Below are 15,610 nucleotides of genomic sequence, written 5' to 3'. Positions count from 1 at the left end.
TATTTGATTACACGGGTCATATAATTAAACTACAGGGGCAATCTGCCACATTCACCCAGGGCCATGGAATTACAAGATGACCTATTTATTTTAAGATACTTTTTACAAAAATCAAGCTGTACCGATTTAATACTTTTACAATAAGAAGTTCCCCATATTTCTGAGCTATAGCATAATATTGGTGTGATCAATGCATCAAAACTTTTGAATAATTCTGTACAGTTAATGTTTCCGAATTTCTTTTGAAAGTGATTAACTGATAAAATTGCCTTTCTAGCCTCAGATGCTAAACACAATTTTGCCCTGGACCAAACAAGTTTTGGTGTAAATATAATGCCAAGATATTTATAAAATGATACTGTTTCTATTTGTTCCCCATTAAAATACCACTTTTCATAAGATCTAAGAGGCCCTCCATTTCTGAAAACACCACTTTTGTTTTCTTAAGGTTTACTTTCATTCCTGTTTCCTTGCAAATAAATTCAAGGGCATTTATCTTATTCTGCAATTGAATACTAGTGTCTGAAAGAGCCGAAACATCATCAGCAAACATAAGGGCATACACGTTATTGAAAACAGCAGTGATAAATATTCCCTTACCACCTTCACTTTGCATAATTGTGCATAAATGATTAATAAATATTATAAATATCTGAGGGCTTAAAATGCATCCCTGGCGGGTACCCACATTACAAGAAAATTGTTTAGAAAGTCCCTCAGGAGTTCTAACACAGACACAAAGTGAATTATACATACATGTGATAATATCTAAGAACTCCCCATCTAATCCAACCTTATGAAGAGAATCTATAAGTATATCATGTTTAAGAGTATCGAAAGCTTTTGAAAAATCGATAAAAAGACAATAAATGTGCCGTAATTTTACATGAATATTTCTGTATGACAGCCTGAAGTGTAAAAATGTGGTCTGTTGCAGAATAGTTTTCCCTGAAGCCAGCCTGATATTAACAAATGATATTATTTAAATCACACCAGATTTTTAATCTTTTATTAAGAATTGATGTAAATAATTTACAAAGTGAATCAATGAGGGATATACCTCGATAATTATCAGGGTCGTTCTTGTCGCCAGATTTCAACAAAGGGCAAATTATGCTCTTACCCCAACTGGGAGGGAAATAGCCAGAGTCATAAATTTTGTTAAAAAGAACAGTGAGAGTAGGGACAATGAAACTTCTCGACTCCTTTAAAAATTCATTAGCAATTCCGCCTGGTCCAGGAGCTTTACGATTTGGCAAAGAGAGGATTGTTGTAGATATTTCTTGTTCGGAAAATGGTTGGTTAAAAAAAGAATCAGTGTTGCTTGTAGAATGTAAAGGTGAAGGTAAATGCTCTGGCCCCGATTTCTCGAAACAAACTTAAGTCTGTTTTCTGACTTAAGTTTGAGTTTTTACTCAAATTTGAGAAAACTCAGCAAAATGCATTTCTCAAACAAAACTGAGTTTGTTTTTCGACTCAACTTGAGTTAAAAACTCAAAATATTTGAGTCTGCTAGGTAGGTAACTTAAGTCATTATTTGAGATGAAAATGGCGTATAGGAGAAGGCAACAACGCCGTCGGAGAAACAAGTCTAGAGTGGCGAGAGGGTTAATCGACCGTAGCAACCCTCTTGAAACCATGTCTGAGGAATCGGTGTTTGCCCGATATCGTTTCCGACCTGAAACGATCCTGTTCATAGTGTCCCTGGTAGCTGGCCAGCTGAGGAGAGAGACCGCTAGGAGCTGCCCCCTGCCTCCTCTCACGCAGGTGCTCGTCTCTCTCCGGTTTCTGGCGACCGGTGGGTTTTGTTCCCTGATTGCCGATACGTACCGCAGCATTTCCGCATCGTCTGTGTATCGGTCAATCAGGGACTTCTGCGGAGCTTTGGTTCCCCTGGCACAGCGCTACATTAAGATGCCCGTGGACACGGACTCATGCAAGTCCATGTTTTACAAGATTGCAGGTAAACATCTTTATTTTTCTTAGCCAGTAAATATCAAAACCACGGTTAAGAATCCTTACCGGATGTTATGTAAAGGGAGATCAATCCAAATGCTGTTTCAAAATATAAAAGTTGAACTGCGAAGCGGAATAAAGAAATCACCTCTTAAATCTATAAACATTGCAAAGATATTGCCTATGGTATTGTTATCATTTCAGTCTTAAATTTAGATAATTGTTTACACCTTGTAGGGTTTCCAAACGTATTGGGTTGTGTTGACGGCACGTTCATAAGGATCATTGCCCCAAATAAAGCTGAAGGTGACTATGTGAACAGAAAGGGATTTCATTCACTCAATGTTCAGGTGAGTTCATGTGTTAAAATTCTTCAAGTTAAAAACATATTCCATACTGAAAATTGTTCATATTCCTAGAACCGAATATTAAAAATAAATTGTAATGAATTTGTATTAAAATTAATTCATGATTATTTTATCGTAATTTTTCACATCATAGTAAATGAAAACTAATTTTGATTATCAAAAATAATCATTAGTTTACTTTTACTACATGTTATGGAATTAACATTCAACCCAAATATTACATTTACTCAACAAATTATTATTTTCTTGTGGCAGATGATCTGTGATGCACAGTTTAGAGTTACCAACTGTGTGGCTAAATGGCCTGGAAGTGTGCATGACAGTAGAATGTTCCGGGACAGTCAAATCAGTGTGGCATTCGAAAATGGTATGTATAAACTTTGCTTATATTGATATTTATGTTACTGTTCTATTAATCATGTCAATCCAGGATATGACACTGCATAATGTATCATCACACCTCTAGTATTAAGAGTGATGAGAATACATTTAATAATTTCATGTGAATGCCATTGTGAATGTACTCATATAACAGGGGTATCTCGTGAAGATTTAGTACTGACGAATACTTGTGAAGGGTTTAGAGATTTATTGTCTGGGATTTGATGATCCCTCACAGTGGATCTTGTGACAAAACCCTTGAAACAAAACATAAACAAATTACTGGTGTACAGCAACAAGTATCTTTAAGTAAACATACAATTACATTTAACATTTTCTGAACACAACAAGGCTTACTTAATATATGTCTATATCTAAGCAAATATCACAAATTGTAGTCATACAGATGAAAATCTAAGAATAAAATTAACCTCGTCTCAGAGACGCAGGTACTCCACAGTGATAAGCCACCAGTGGCCAATGAGTGTATTTAATACCTAATCATAACATAACACAATGAAATACAATATATATTACACACACACACACAGTGTTTCTCATACCAACAATAATATGCACCTAACATATGCACTACAGTCCACATAACCTAACATGTCATAGGATTATGTACATAATAATCCAACAACTCACACAAGACTTAGTGTAACTACCCAATAACACTAAATACTAATTAAATCATATTTAACTATTTGATATAGAATTATAATGATTACCCAGCTATACTAAAACACCATATCCTAACCTCCTTTCCAGTTCATTGTACATACATTCTCCAGCCTATGACTTAATCAAATTGACATCATATACAAATAACAAGCAAAGAATACTTGACATTTGTAATTTGTCATTTCTATTTCAGGTACTTACAAGGGTTTACTTCTGGGAGACTCTGGCTACCCATGCAAGTCCTACCTAATGACACCGTATCTATCTCCAGCAAACAGGGCTCAAGAAAAATTCAACAGAAGTCAAACGAAAACCAGAGTTCTTATTGAGCAAACATTCGGAATCCTTAAGCGCAGATTTTCTTGTCTGCACAGTGGTTTGCGCATGTCACCCAAGAGTGCATGTAACGTAATTGTTACAAGTGTAATATTACATAATATCGGCATTGACCGCCAAGATGTAATTAATGTTGATTACGATGATTGTAATGATGATAAATTCACTCTCCAAGTTGCTGATGATCTGAGTGGAACAAATGTTAGAAATTATCTTTGTCAGTCATACTTCACCTGAATATTGTACAAATTATCTTCAAATGATGATTTCTTATATAACATAATGAACAAACAAATTTTCATTGTGTGAAATATTCCATGTACAAATATGCTAGTTGGATTCTATGTAATCACAAATCACTGCTCATTTTGACATTTCAGCTTCATTATTTCCAATTGAAATTTTTCTTTTTTCAGTTCTTCCACCTCAGCCTTAATTCTGAAAAAATGGCTTCTTGCTTTAACTTTTCACATTCTGCAATGTATTTGTCTCTTTCTGCTTGGAGAACAGACACTTCATCATCGAGTAACTTTCTTTTCTTGCTCAATTTCGTTGTTGTTGTTGTGGAGGGGATGTGCAGCATACCCTGATTGTCAATGAGGACATCAACAGGCAAGGTGTGATCTGGAACAAATATGACAAATTTGGAATTTGTTTTTGATGATTGACAGGTATACTATCTACAAGTACTGTAGACCAGACATTGCCTATTTATCTAAAAAAGAGTACACATTTTGACATTATATCCTCAATCTTTAAGCATGCAGAGCCTGTTGATCTATTTAGACTTCCAAACTTAAAAGATATCAAAGAATGTAAACAATTTGGATGTCTACTGGTATTTTTGGAAAAATCTTTTTTTAATGATATGAAATAGAGTGCTTTTTGTGCACATATGTTAAGATTTTTATACTCACTGGGAATACATTCCTGACTGACAGGTAGGTGAGCTTCACCTTCGGGCAGACTCCCCTCCATCGCCATGGAGTTGATCACACTACTGAAATCTGTAACAGATACAACTCAACAAGTTGGTGATCTGCCTAATCCTCAGGCAATTTATTTATGGGCTCATATGATTTTAATATAACTACTCAGATTTGACTTCAAAACTTAAAAATTATTTATCAGCCTTCATGTGTACTAATTAAGGGCACAAGAGCACACTTTCCGAAATGCAATTGGCTATATTAGTGCATTTATACCCACTTTAGATTGCTTTTGATGCAATAATAGACTTATTATTCATTTCGACTTCCCTATAATCGATATTTGATAAAATGAGATGACCAAAATCACAAGATATAAATTCAGCACAATGTGACACTCGGTCATGCACAAAATGGAGAAAAATTTAATTAATGAGAATGGCAACTCTTGATATTACTGCAAATTTTTAAGGCAAGGCGTATGGTCAATTGTGCGTATGAAACCTTTTTTTCCAAACAATTAAAACGTTATGACCTTGAATTTTAAAGTGTTCCATTATGTTAAAATAGCATCACTTACCTTCGGAGTCAAAGCCATCTACCAGGCCTTGTAGATTAGGCCTGTCAGCTAAGTCCTCTAGGACCATAGCCTCTGGTAGAGAGGGTGAGGGGGGCTTCGGTCCACCACCTGTCTTCGGCCGGCGTATCGCGTCTGCTTTGTCCTTTGCTATGAAGAATACAATATATTGATATGTTTCTGAAATAGCATAAGAATCTTACAAAACACTGTCATATTGGCATTTATGACTATATTACATTTACATTTCGAAAAATCTACTAGCTATGAATTGCCAAAGACATAAAACCAAATCATAATAGGAATTTCAAAATTAAATTACCTACTATGAATCACTTTTTGTAATAAGTACATATCATTAACATACATATTCATGACAAGTCAAGTATCATTCACTTCATTCATTATTTGTATATTAAATTTATTAATATTTGTAATTATATTGTGTATGGGCCTTCAGTCTGTACTTGAAATTGTTATACAAGGCAGTGAACGTATGTCTTCTATTAATTGTTATTTTCCAATCAGTCACTTTCCCTTTTGCAATTATGATTGTTTATTGAATACTTTTTCTTACCTCTCTGCTTTATATTAGCGTATTGCTTCTTCACCTCCTCCACAGTTCTTTTTACAAAATTGGATTTCCTGGAACAACAATATTATAATATGAAGAATTTTCACTTATGCTTAAATTATTGTCACTCATTTAATATTTACAAGTGTCCATCTGTTCTATTTCTTTGGTCATTTTCTGAACATAGTTATTTTTTATTTGGATTATTGAGACAGTCTAATAGACATTTTCTTGGATATTTTGAATTCCTTATGTGGTAGAGTTGAATAAAAAAGAGGATTTGAAATATTGTTGTAATGTTGTGATTTTCATTTTTTTATACTATATATTTTTTTAAATCTAGACAATAATCATATTCAGTACACAAATAAATTTAAAAGAATTCATCATAATCAAATGTAACTAGATAAACATTGATCAGAGAATTATAATGACTAAATATTTGCCTCCAACATTTTATTCAAAATATATTATCTAGATCTAGCATAAGGAGATATAAAAATCTTTTTACTACGTTCCCAGGCCTGTAAAATAAGTTAATATGACGTCATCTTTACAAATTCTGTAACAGATAAACCAGACTGATCCTTTCAATGTCAAGCACCGTCAAAAACTTGATATTCATGTCACTTCACTGTGCATATTTATGAAAAGAATTTCCTTATTGGCCAGGATATGATTTAAGAGTATGTTTATATCCGTGAATGATGAAAACGTAGGAGGTGATCGAAAATCGGACTCGACAGTGAGTAAGCGATCGGCATCTAACCATGCCAAGTTTCTATATCCATTTGTTTTGTTCGATATAAACAACCTGACTGCAACTTTTATTTTTAGGTTGTGTTGATCGTGAATCATAAATTCAAGGCTACATTCTGAAATCTATCATATTCAACTTACATGTTGAGAGTTTCGGCTATCTCCATCCAGGCTTGCTCCTTCATCTTAGTCCCTTTGATGGAGCCACACCCCTTAAACTTAGATGACAGCCGATCCAATCTTTTACTGACTTCCTCCACTAAAGATGTTTTTTCTTCCTCCGACCAATTTGGTCGCCGCTTGCCCTCAACCTTTGATGTATACATGGCTTCACGACAAGCGAGCAGATAGCAGACGATGTTGTTGTCATTAGAAACGGAAGTTACGGGCACTTCATGCCGCTTACAACATGGACAAAAAATACTCAGCGAGATCTCAAATCAAAACTCAGTTGAGTTTGAGTTGAGATTGTTTTGAGAAACGGAAAATTTGAGAAAACTCAACTGAGTCAAAATCTCAAACTCAGTTTGTAATTTGAGTACAAACTTAAGTCTGTTTTCAGACTTAAGTCTGAGTTTTTACTCAAATTTGAGAAAACTCAGCAAAATGCATTTCTCAAACAAAACTGAGTTTGTTTTTCGACTCAACTTGAGTTAAAAACTCAAAATATTTGAGTCTGCTAGGTAGGTCACATGCAACCAAAAATCAAACATAATTAAAACACAATTATCACTTATTCATGACATATAATATACATTGCTGGTTACGAAAAAATATATAAACAAAATTATAAGCGTACAATCGCAAATCGAAAGTGCAAAATTGTGTACTTCGGTTTACTTCCCAAGAAACGAAGAAGCCGGGATACCGAACCCAGTCAGAGCGGGTGGGTGTTCACTCAAGTGTAACGGCTGGTTCATTTGCAGATGCCTTCACGGCTAATTGTGTGTATATATAGAGAGAGATGTTGGGCTTTGTAAATACATGCTCATTTTTTGTGTATAACATTTTGCAATCAACAGACATCATAACATGTCATGTGTTCAAGTATCACACCTGCCTGTCTGTGTAAATACCTAATGTGACAGAGACCGAACTCGGGCCATAAATCAATGCAATTTGTTTATGGTGTATAGCCTGATTGGTGTTAAGTTCAAATTGCATGTGGTCAGTGATAGCAGCTGTGTATTGAATATTCTCATTAGCAGACAGGCAGGCAGACACGTAGGTGTCAATAAAACAAGACATTGAGTTTTGCCTGTGACAACGACATATCTATATCACAGTTAGACATTCTGTCAACGCTAAATAACGACATTGCTTTTAAGTATCGAACTGAGAAAGTGTCTCGGTAAGAAGAACGTGTGGTAAAATAGACAAATGAAATTATATAAACAGTTAATTTACTGTCATAACATATAAAAAGCTCGCGCCTGTGAGATATCAACAAAACATTAGAAAAATAGCTCACACCAAAGCCTTCACCGAGTATTCACCCGACAACCCGCTTCCAAGCTGCGCGAACCTATTTACTTGCGCACGTGCTATGGGCGCAGCCCAGCTGTTGAAACCCGTTTTCCCCAGAAAAGTCTGGGGAAAATTAGTGAAACGTTTGAACTCCGATTTCGCGCGTTTTTTTCCATCGCGTTATTTTTCAACTTTATAAGTTGAATTTGCATTTTTGACGATTTGTTTCGGTATGTCCATACCGAAAGGTATCAGAATCTGCAAAGTTGTGTTTTACGTTGCATGTGACCTTTAAGTCATTATTTGAGATGAAAATGGCGTATAGGAGAAGGCAACAACGCCGTCGGAGAAACAAGTCTAGAGTGGCGAGAGGGTTAATCGACCGTAGCAACCCTCTTGAAACCATGTCTGAGGAATCGGTGTTTGCCCGCTATCGTTTCCGACCTGAAACGATCCTGTTTATAGTGTCGTTGGTCGCTGGCCAGCTGAGAGAGAGACCGCTAGGAGCTGCCCCCTGCCTCCTCTCACGCAGGTGCTCGTCTCTCTCCGGTTTCTGGCGACCGGTGGGTTTTGTTCCCTGATTGCCGATACGTACCGTAGCATTTCCGCATCGTCGGTGTATCGGTCAATCAGGGACTTTTGCGGAGCTTTGGTTCCCCTGGCACAGCGCTACATTAAGATGCCCGTGGACACGGACTCATGCAAGTCCATGTTTTACAAGATTGCAGGTAAACATCTTTATTTTTCTTAGCCAGTAAATATCAAAACCACGGTTAAGAATCCTTACCGGATGTTATGTAAAGGGAGATCAATCCAAATGCTGTTTCAAAATATAAAAGTTGAACTGCGAAGCGGAATAAAAAAATCACCTCTTAAATCTATAAACATTGCAAAGATATTGCCTATGGTATTGTTATCATTTCAGTCTTAAATTTAGATAATTGTTTACACCTTGTAGGGTTTCCAAACGTATTGGGATGTGTTGATGGCACGTTCATAAGGATCATTGCCCCAAATAAAGCTGAAGGTGACTATGTGAACAGAAAGGGATTTCATTCACTCAATGTTCAGGTGAGTTCATGTGTTAAAATTCTTCAAGTTAAAAACATATTCCATACTGAAAATTGTTCATATTCCAAGAACCGAATATTAAAAATAAATTGTAATGAATGTGTATTAAAATTAATTCATGATTATTTTATTGTAATTTTTCACATCATAGTAAATGAAAACTAATTTTGATTATCAAATATAATCATTAGTTTACTTTTACTACATGTTATGGAATTAACATTCAACCCAAATATTACATTTACTCAACAAATTGTTATTTTCTTGTGGCAGATGATCTGTGATGCACAGTTTAGAGTTACCAACTGTGTGGCTAAATGGCCTGGAAGTGTGCATGACAGTAGAATTTTCCGGGACAGTCAAATCAGTGTGGCATTCGAAAATGGTATGTATAAACTTTGCTTATATTGATAGTTATGTTACTGTTCTATTAATCATATCAATCCAGGATATGACACTGCATAATGTATCATCACACCTCTAGTATTAACAGCGATGAGAATACATTTAATAATTTCATGTGAATGCCATTGTGAATGTACTCATATAACAGGGGTATCTCGTGAAGATTTAGTAATGACGAATACTTGTGAAGGGTTTAGAGATTTATTGTCTGGGATTTGATGACCCCTTACAGTGGATCTTGTGACAAAACCCTTGAAACAAAACATAAACAAATTACTGGTGTACAGCAAAAAGTATCTTTAAGTAAACATACAATTACATTTAACATTTTCTGAACACAACAAGGCTTACTTAATATATATATACATCTCAGCACATATCACAAATTGTAGTCATACAGATGAAAATCTAAGAATAAAATTAACCTCGTCTCAGAGACGCAGGTACTCCACAGTGATAAGCCACCAGTGGCCAATGAGTGTATTTAATACCTAATCATAACATAACACAATGAAATACAATATATATTACACACACACACACAGTGTTTCTCATACCAACAATAATATGCACCTAACATATGCACTACAGTCCACATAACCTAACATGTCATAGGATTATGTACTTAATAATCCAACAACTCACACAAGACTTAGTGTAACTACCCAATAACACTAAATACTAATTAAATCATATTTAACTATTTGATATAGAATTATAATGATTACCCAGCTATACTAAAACACCATATCCTTACCTCATTTCCAGTTCATTGTACATACATTCTCCAGCCTATGACTTAATCCAATTGACATCATATACAAATAACAAGCAAAGAATACTTGACATTTGTAATTTGTCATTTCTTTTTTCAGGTACTTACAAGGGTTTACTTCTGGGAGACTCTGGCTACCCATGCAAGTCCTACCTAATGACACCGTATCTATCTCCAGCAAACAGGGCTCAAGAAAAATTCAACAGAAGTCAAACGAAAACCAGAGTTCTTATTGAGCAAACATTCGGAATCCTTAAGCGCAGATTTTCTTGTCTGCACAGTGGTTTGCGCATGTCACCCAAGAGTGCATGTAACGTAATTGTTACAAGTGTAATATTACATAATATCGGCATTGACCGCCAAGATGTAATTAATGTTGATTACGATGATTGTAATGATGATAAATTCACTCTCCAAGTTGCTGATGATCTGAGTGGAACAAATGTTAGAAATTATCTTTGTCAGTCATACTTCACCTGAATATTGTACAAATTATCTTCAAATGATGATTTGTTACATAACATAATGAACAAACAAATTTTCATTGTGTGAAATATTCCATGTACAAATATGCTAGTAGGATTCTATGTAGATCCCAAATCACTGCTCATTTTGACATTTCAGCTTCATTATTTCCAATTGTAATTTTTCTTTTTTCAGTTCTTCCACCTCAGCCTTAATTCTGAAAAAAATGGCTTCTTGCTTTAACTTTTCACATTCTGCAATGTATTTGTCTCTTTCTGCTTGGAGAACAGACACTTCATCATCGATTAACTTTCTTTTCTTGCTCACTTTCGTTGTTGTTGTTGTGGAGGGGATGTGCAGCATACCCTGGTTGTCAATAAGGACATCAACAGGCAAGGTGTGATCTGGAACAAATATGACAAATTTGGAATTTGTTTTTGATGATTGACATGTATACTATCTACAAGTACTGTAGACCAGACATTGCCTATTTATCTAAAAAAGAGTACACATTTTGACATTATATCCTCAATCTTTAAGCATGCAGAGCCTGTTGATCTATTTACACTTCCAAACTTAAAAGATATCAAAGAATGTAAACAATTTGGATGTCTACTGGTATTTTTGGAAAAATTCTTTTTTTAATGATATTAAATAGAGTGATTTTTGTGCACATATACTAAGTTTTTTATACTCACTGGGAATACATTCCTGACTGACAGGTAGGTGAGCTTCACCTTCGGGCAGACTCCCCTCCATCGCCATGGAGTTGATCACACTACTGAAATCTGTAACAGATACAACTCAACAAGTTGGTGATCTGCCTAATCCTCAGGCAATTTATTTATGGGCTTCATATGATTTTAATATAACTACTCAGATTTGACTTCAAAACTTAAAAATTATTTATCAGCCTTCATGTGTACTAATTAAGGGCACAAGAGCACAATTTCCGAAATGCAATTGGCTATATTAGTGCTTTAGATTGCTTTTGATGCAATAATAGACTTATTATTCATTGCGACTTCCCTATAATCGATATTTGATAAAATGAGATGACCAAAATCACAAGATATAAATTCAGCACAATGTGACACTCGGTCATGCACAAAATGGAGAAAAATTTAATTAATGAGAATGGCAACTCTTGATATTACTGCAAATTTTTAAGGCAAGGCGTATGGTCAATTGTGCGTATGAAACAGTTAAATCGTTATGACCTTGAATTTTAAAGTGTTCTATTATGTTAAAATAGCATCACTTACCTTCCGTGTCAAAGCCATCTACCAGGCCTTGTAGGGTAGGCCTGTCAGCTAAGTCCTCTAGGACCATAGCCTCTGGTAGAGAGGGTGAGGGGGGCTTCGGTCCACCACCTGTCTTCGGCCGGCGTATCGCGTCTGCTTTGTCCTTTGCTATGAAGAATACAATATATTGATATGTTTCTGAAATAGCATAAGAATCTTACAAAACACTGTCATATTGGCATTTATGACTATATTACATTTACATTTCGAAAAATCTACTAGCTATGAATTGCCAAAGACATAAAACCAAATCATAATAGGAATTTTAAAAATTAAATTACCTACTATGAATCACTTTTGTAATAAGTACATATCATTAACATACATATTCATGACAAGTCAAGTATCATTCACTTCATTCATTATTTGTATATTAAATTTATTAATATTTGTAATTATATTGTGTATGGGCCTTCAGTCTGTGCTTGAAATTGTTATACAGGGCAGTGAAGGTATGTCTTCTATTAATTGTTATTTTCCAATCAGTCACTTTCCCTTTTGCAATTATGATTGTTTATTGAATACTTTTTCTTACCTCTCTGCTTTATATTAGCGTATTGCTTCTTCACCTCCTCCACAGTTCATTTTACAAAATTGGATTTCCTGGAACAACAATATTATGATATGAAGAATTTTCACTTTTGCTTAAATTATTGTCACTCATTTACTATTTACAAGTGTCCATCTGTTCTATTTCTTTGGTCATTTTCTGAACATAGTTATTTTTTATTTGGATTATTGAGACAGTCTAATAGACATTTTCTTGGATATTTTGAATTCCTTATGTGGTAGAGTTGAATAAAAAAGAGGATTTGAAATATTGTTGTAATGTTGTGATTTTCATTTTCTTATACTATATATTTTTTTTAAATCTCGACAATAATCATATTCAGTACACAAATAAATTTAAAAGAATTCATCATGATCAAATGTAACTAGATAAACATTGATCAGAGAATTATAATGACTAAATATTTGCCTCCAACATTTTATTCAAAATATATTATCTAGATCTAGCACAAGGAGATATAAAAATCTCTTTACTACGTTCCCAGGCCTGTAAAATAAGTTAATACGACGTCATCTTTACAAATTCTGTAACAGATAAACCAGACTGATCCTTTCAATGTCAAGCACCGTCAAAAACTTGATATTCATGTCACTTCACTGTGCATATTTATGAAAAGAATTTCCTTATTAGCCAGGATACGATTTAAGAGTATGTTTATATCCGTGAATGATGAAAACGTAGGAGTTGTAGGTGATCGAAAATCGGACTCGACAGTGAGTAAGCGATCGGCATCTAACCATGCCAAGTTTCTATATCCATTTGTTTTGTTCGATATAAACAACCTGACTGCAACTTTTATCAGAAAGTATTTTTAGGTTGTGTTGATCGTGAATCATAAATTCAAGGCTACATTCTGAAATCTATCATATTCAACTTACATGTTGAGAGTTTCGGCTATCTCCATCCAGGCTTGCTCCTTCATCTTAGTCCCTTTGATGGAGCCACACCCCTTGAACTTAGATGACAGACGATCCAATCTTTTACTGACTTCCTCCACTAAAGATGTTTTTTCTTCCTCCGACCAATTTGGTCGCCGCTTGCCCTCAACCTTTGATGTATACATGGCTTCACGACAAGCGAGCAGATAGCAGACGATGTTGTTGTCATTAGAAACGGAAGTTACGGGCACTTCATGCCGCTTACAACATGGACAAAAAATACTCAGCGAGATCTCAAATCAAAACTCAGTTGAGTTTGAGTTGAGATTGTTTTGAGAAACGGAAAATTTGAGAAAACTCAACTGAGTCAAAATCTCAAACTGGTGTGTTTTGAGGAGTTTTAATGCACAACAGATCTGAGAAGTGATCTGTCCACTGTTAGCATGAGATATTGGATGAAAGTTGTGGTGAAGATCTGCATTTTTTAAGTGTTTTCCAAAATAATTTAGGGTTAGTGCTTGCTGCTACTAGTTCATCTTTCTGTTTATTTTGGAAATGTAATTATCTTTTTTGCTTAAATGTACATTTGAAGAGTGCTCGTAACTGTCTGAAGATATCAAAGTCTGCACTGTGATCTCTATGGGCTCTGAGTGCTGCATATTTGTCATGCTTTAAGTTTTCTAATTCCTGATCCCACCAAGGTGGTTGAGTTCTATTTGTGAAGGAAATGAACCATTATATATGTTTTTTGTGTGATCAGCTGCTTTCTGAAAAAGAGTTATAGTCCAGGAGGAGGCAGCTGAAAAATTTCAAATCGTAGCCTCCCCAGTACTGATTTTGTTTGACACTATTTTCAGTTAATATGGTGTCTTGGGCTCATGAAAAGGCCTGTAATACTCTCAGATTGTGGTATCAGGTTTTTTCTACAGGCCATTATATGTGGTGAGGGTCTGGGGGCATTTTCGTCACATTTGGTTTGCTGCCCGACAACACCCCAAAGTCAATCATTAATAGTTTTACTACTATCAATCTGATCACTTTCATTTTGACTTCTGTGTACTGCTAAAGGATGTAGAAATTATTTGACATAATTTTGTTTTGAAAAAAAAATCAAAATGGCCACTATTATGGCCGCCATTTTGTTTTGTCGTGTTTTGCCTTCTCAGCACTTAAATCTACATAAAAATGAACACCGAATGTTTCCATTTACATCCAAAGTTGATACTTTTGATGTGTTTTGACACTTGTTTCTCCTAGAGTGATGGTTTTGGCACAAAACAAGTCATTTTGTATGGTCATATCGTGGTAATTTAATGTTTTACAGCTTATTCTTTGAGACAGGGGTATTTTAGCGATTCTCCGACTTTTCATGGAAATGTGTGAGGGTGATTTATTTAATGGCAGATAACATTATTTTTGTTACTAAAACAAGTTGTTTTTGTTTTCTCTTTACTTCTAGAGTGACGGCATGTTATTCAGAATGTTTACATATTAACCAGAATTCAAAATGGCCGCCATTGTAGTTTAACTACATATACTTAGTGGAGGACTAAATTTGTACTCATATAAAATCTAAACAAGTCATTTGGTGTCTAATGTTTACTACAGTATAGGAATAGAGCTAAATTTCAATGATAGGGTCAATCAAAGCTTCACATTTGATGAAATAACATTATCCAAAAGTGTTTGAAAACTATGCTTCATGGCCGATAACTACGTCTAAGCTTTGGTTGTAGGTATTCAAATTGTTCTATCAGATAATTCTTAATCACTTTTGATACATCCATAAGCTTGCAATTAACCCTCCTTTTCACTTTCTTTCATTTCATATGTTACATCATGTCTCAATCGGACCTGTAGAGATCCGGGTTAGAATTGATCTTCAATAACCCATGCTGTTTTCATCCTTGTACCACATGTATTTTGTCCATTTATCCTGTTTACCCTCTTGTGTATTACTGTTAGAGGTGAGCATGGTAGAATGAGCGGTGGAGGGGAGTTTACTGTTATGTGTGTTGATATTGAGTGTACATGACAGTGCAAAGTGACATGAGTTATCTAGTGTTCCGACGTTAAACTGCGTCATGAAGGGATCATTCAAGATATA

At 35.0% G+C, this 15,610-nt stretch overlaps 4 protein-coding genes and 1 long non-coding RNA gene across 6 annotated transcripts; 2 read left to right on the top strand and 3 right to left on the bottom strand.

Annotated features, from left to right (window-relative positions):
* Positions 1 to 1,071: 1,071 nt before the first annotated feature.
* LOC124270619 lies at positions 1,072 to 14,206 on the bottom strand. The gene is made up of 3 exons (XR_006896843.1): positions 13,885 to 14,206; positions 13,614 to 13,616; positions 1,072 to 1,352 (listed from the first exon to the last, which is right to left on the bottom strand). It is a non-coding gene; the product is annotated as an uncharacterized LOC124270619 (long non-coding RNA).
* Positions 1,363 to 4,117, top strand: LOC124270611 (putative nuclease HARBI1). Its single transcript, XM_046705630.1, has 4 exons — positions 1,363 to 1,963; positions 2,194 to 2,306; positions 2,580 to 2,691; positions 3,586 to 4,117. Exons 1-4 carry the CDS (start codon positions 1,543 to 1,545, stop codon positions 3,963 to 3,965), a joined length of 1,026 nt encoding a protein of 341 aa, XP_046561586.1. The 5' UTR covers positions 1,363 to 1,542; the 3' UTR covers positions 3,966 to 4,117.
* Positions 4,176 to 12,313, bottom strand: LOC124270616 (myb/SANT-like DNA-binding domain-containing protein 4). Of its 2 annotated transcripts, XM_046705654.1 has the most exons (4): positions 6,709 to 7,233; positions 5,812 to 5,879; positions 4,646 to 5,384; positions 4,176 to 4,352 (listed from the first exon to the last, which is right to left on the bottom strand). In XM_046705654.1, exons 1-3 carry the CDS (start codon positions 6,891 to 6,893, stop codon positions 5,230 to 5,232), a joined length of 408 nt encoding a protein of 135 aa, XP_046561610.1. In that variant the 5' UTR covers positions 6,894 to 7,233; the 3' UTR covers positions 4,176 to 4,352; positions 4,646 to 5,229. The 2 variants fall into 2 exon arrangements, 1 of the variants encoding a protein (XP_046561610.1); XR_006896841.1 differs by lacking the exons at positions 5,812 to 5,879; positions 6,709 to 7,233 and adding an exon at positions 11,971 to 12,313 and having other exon boundaries at positions 4,646 to 5,192.
* On the top strand, positions 8,344 to 10,790 carry LOC124270613 (putative nuclease HARBI1). Its single transcript, XM_046705631.1, is given in 5 exon segments — positions 8,344 to 8,520; positions 8,523 to 8,762; positions 8,993 to 9,105; positions 9,379 to 9,490; positions 10,386 to 10,790. Coding segments are annotated over 5 exon segments (1,017 nt in total). The 5' UTR covers positions 8,344 to 8,348; the 3' UTR covers positions 10,766 to 10,790.
* On the bottom strand, positions 10,811 to 11,947 carry LOC124270617. The gene is made up of 2 exons (XM_046705655.1): positions 11,449 to 11,947; positions 10,811 to 11,154 (listed from the first exon to the last, which is right to left on the bottom strand). The coding sequence occupies exons 1-2, from the start codon at positions 11,513 to 11,515 to the stop codon at positions 10,886 to 10,888; spliced, it is 336 nt and encodes a 111-aa protein (XP_046561611.1). The 5' UTR covers positions 11,516 to 11,947; the 3' UTR covers positions 10,811 to 10,885.
* Positions 14,207 to 15,610: the final 1,404 nt, after the last annotated feature.

Source organism: Haliotis rubra, unplaced genomic scaffold (genome assembly GCF_003918875.1).
Source record: "Haliotis rubra isolate DU_JTF1 unplaced genomic scaffold, ASM391887v1 Scf153, whole genome shotgun sequence".
Lineage (NCBI taxonomy): Eukaryota > Metazoa > Mollusca > Gastropoda > Lepetellida > Haliotidae > Haliotis > Haliotis rubra.
The sequence above is the reverse complement of the archived record's forward strand: the minus strand, read 5'-3'. Positions and strand labels throughout refer to the sequence as shown.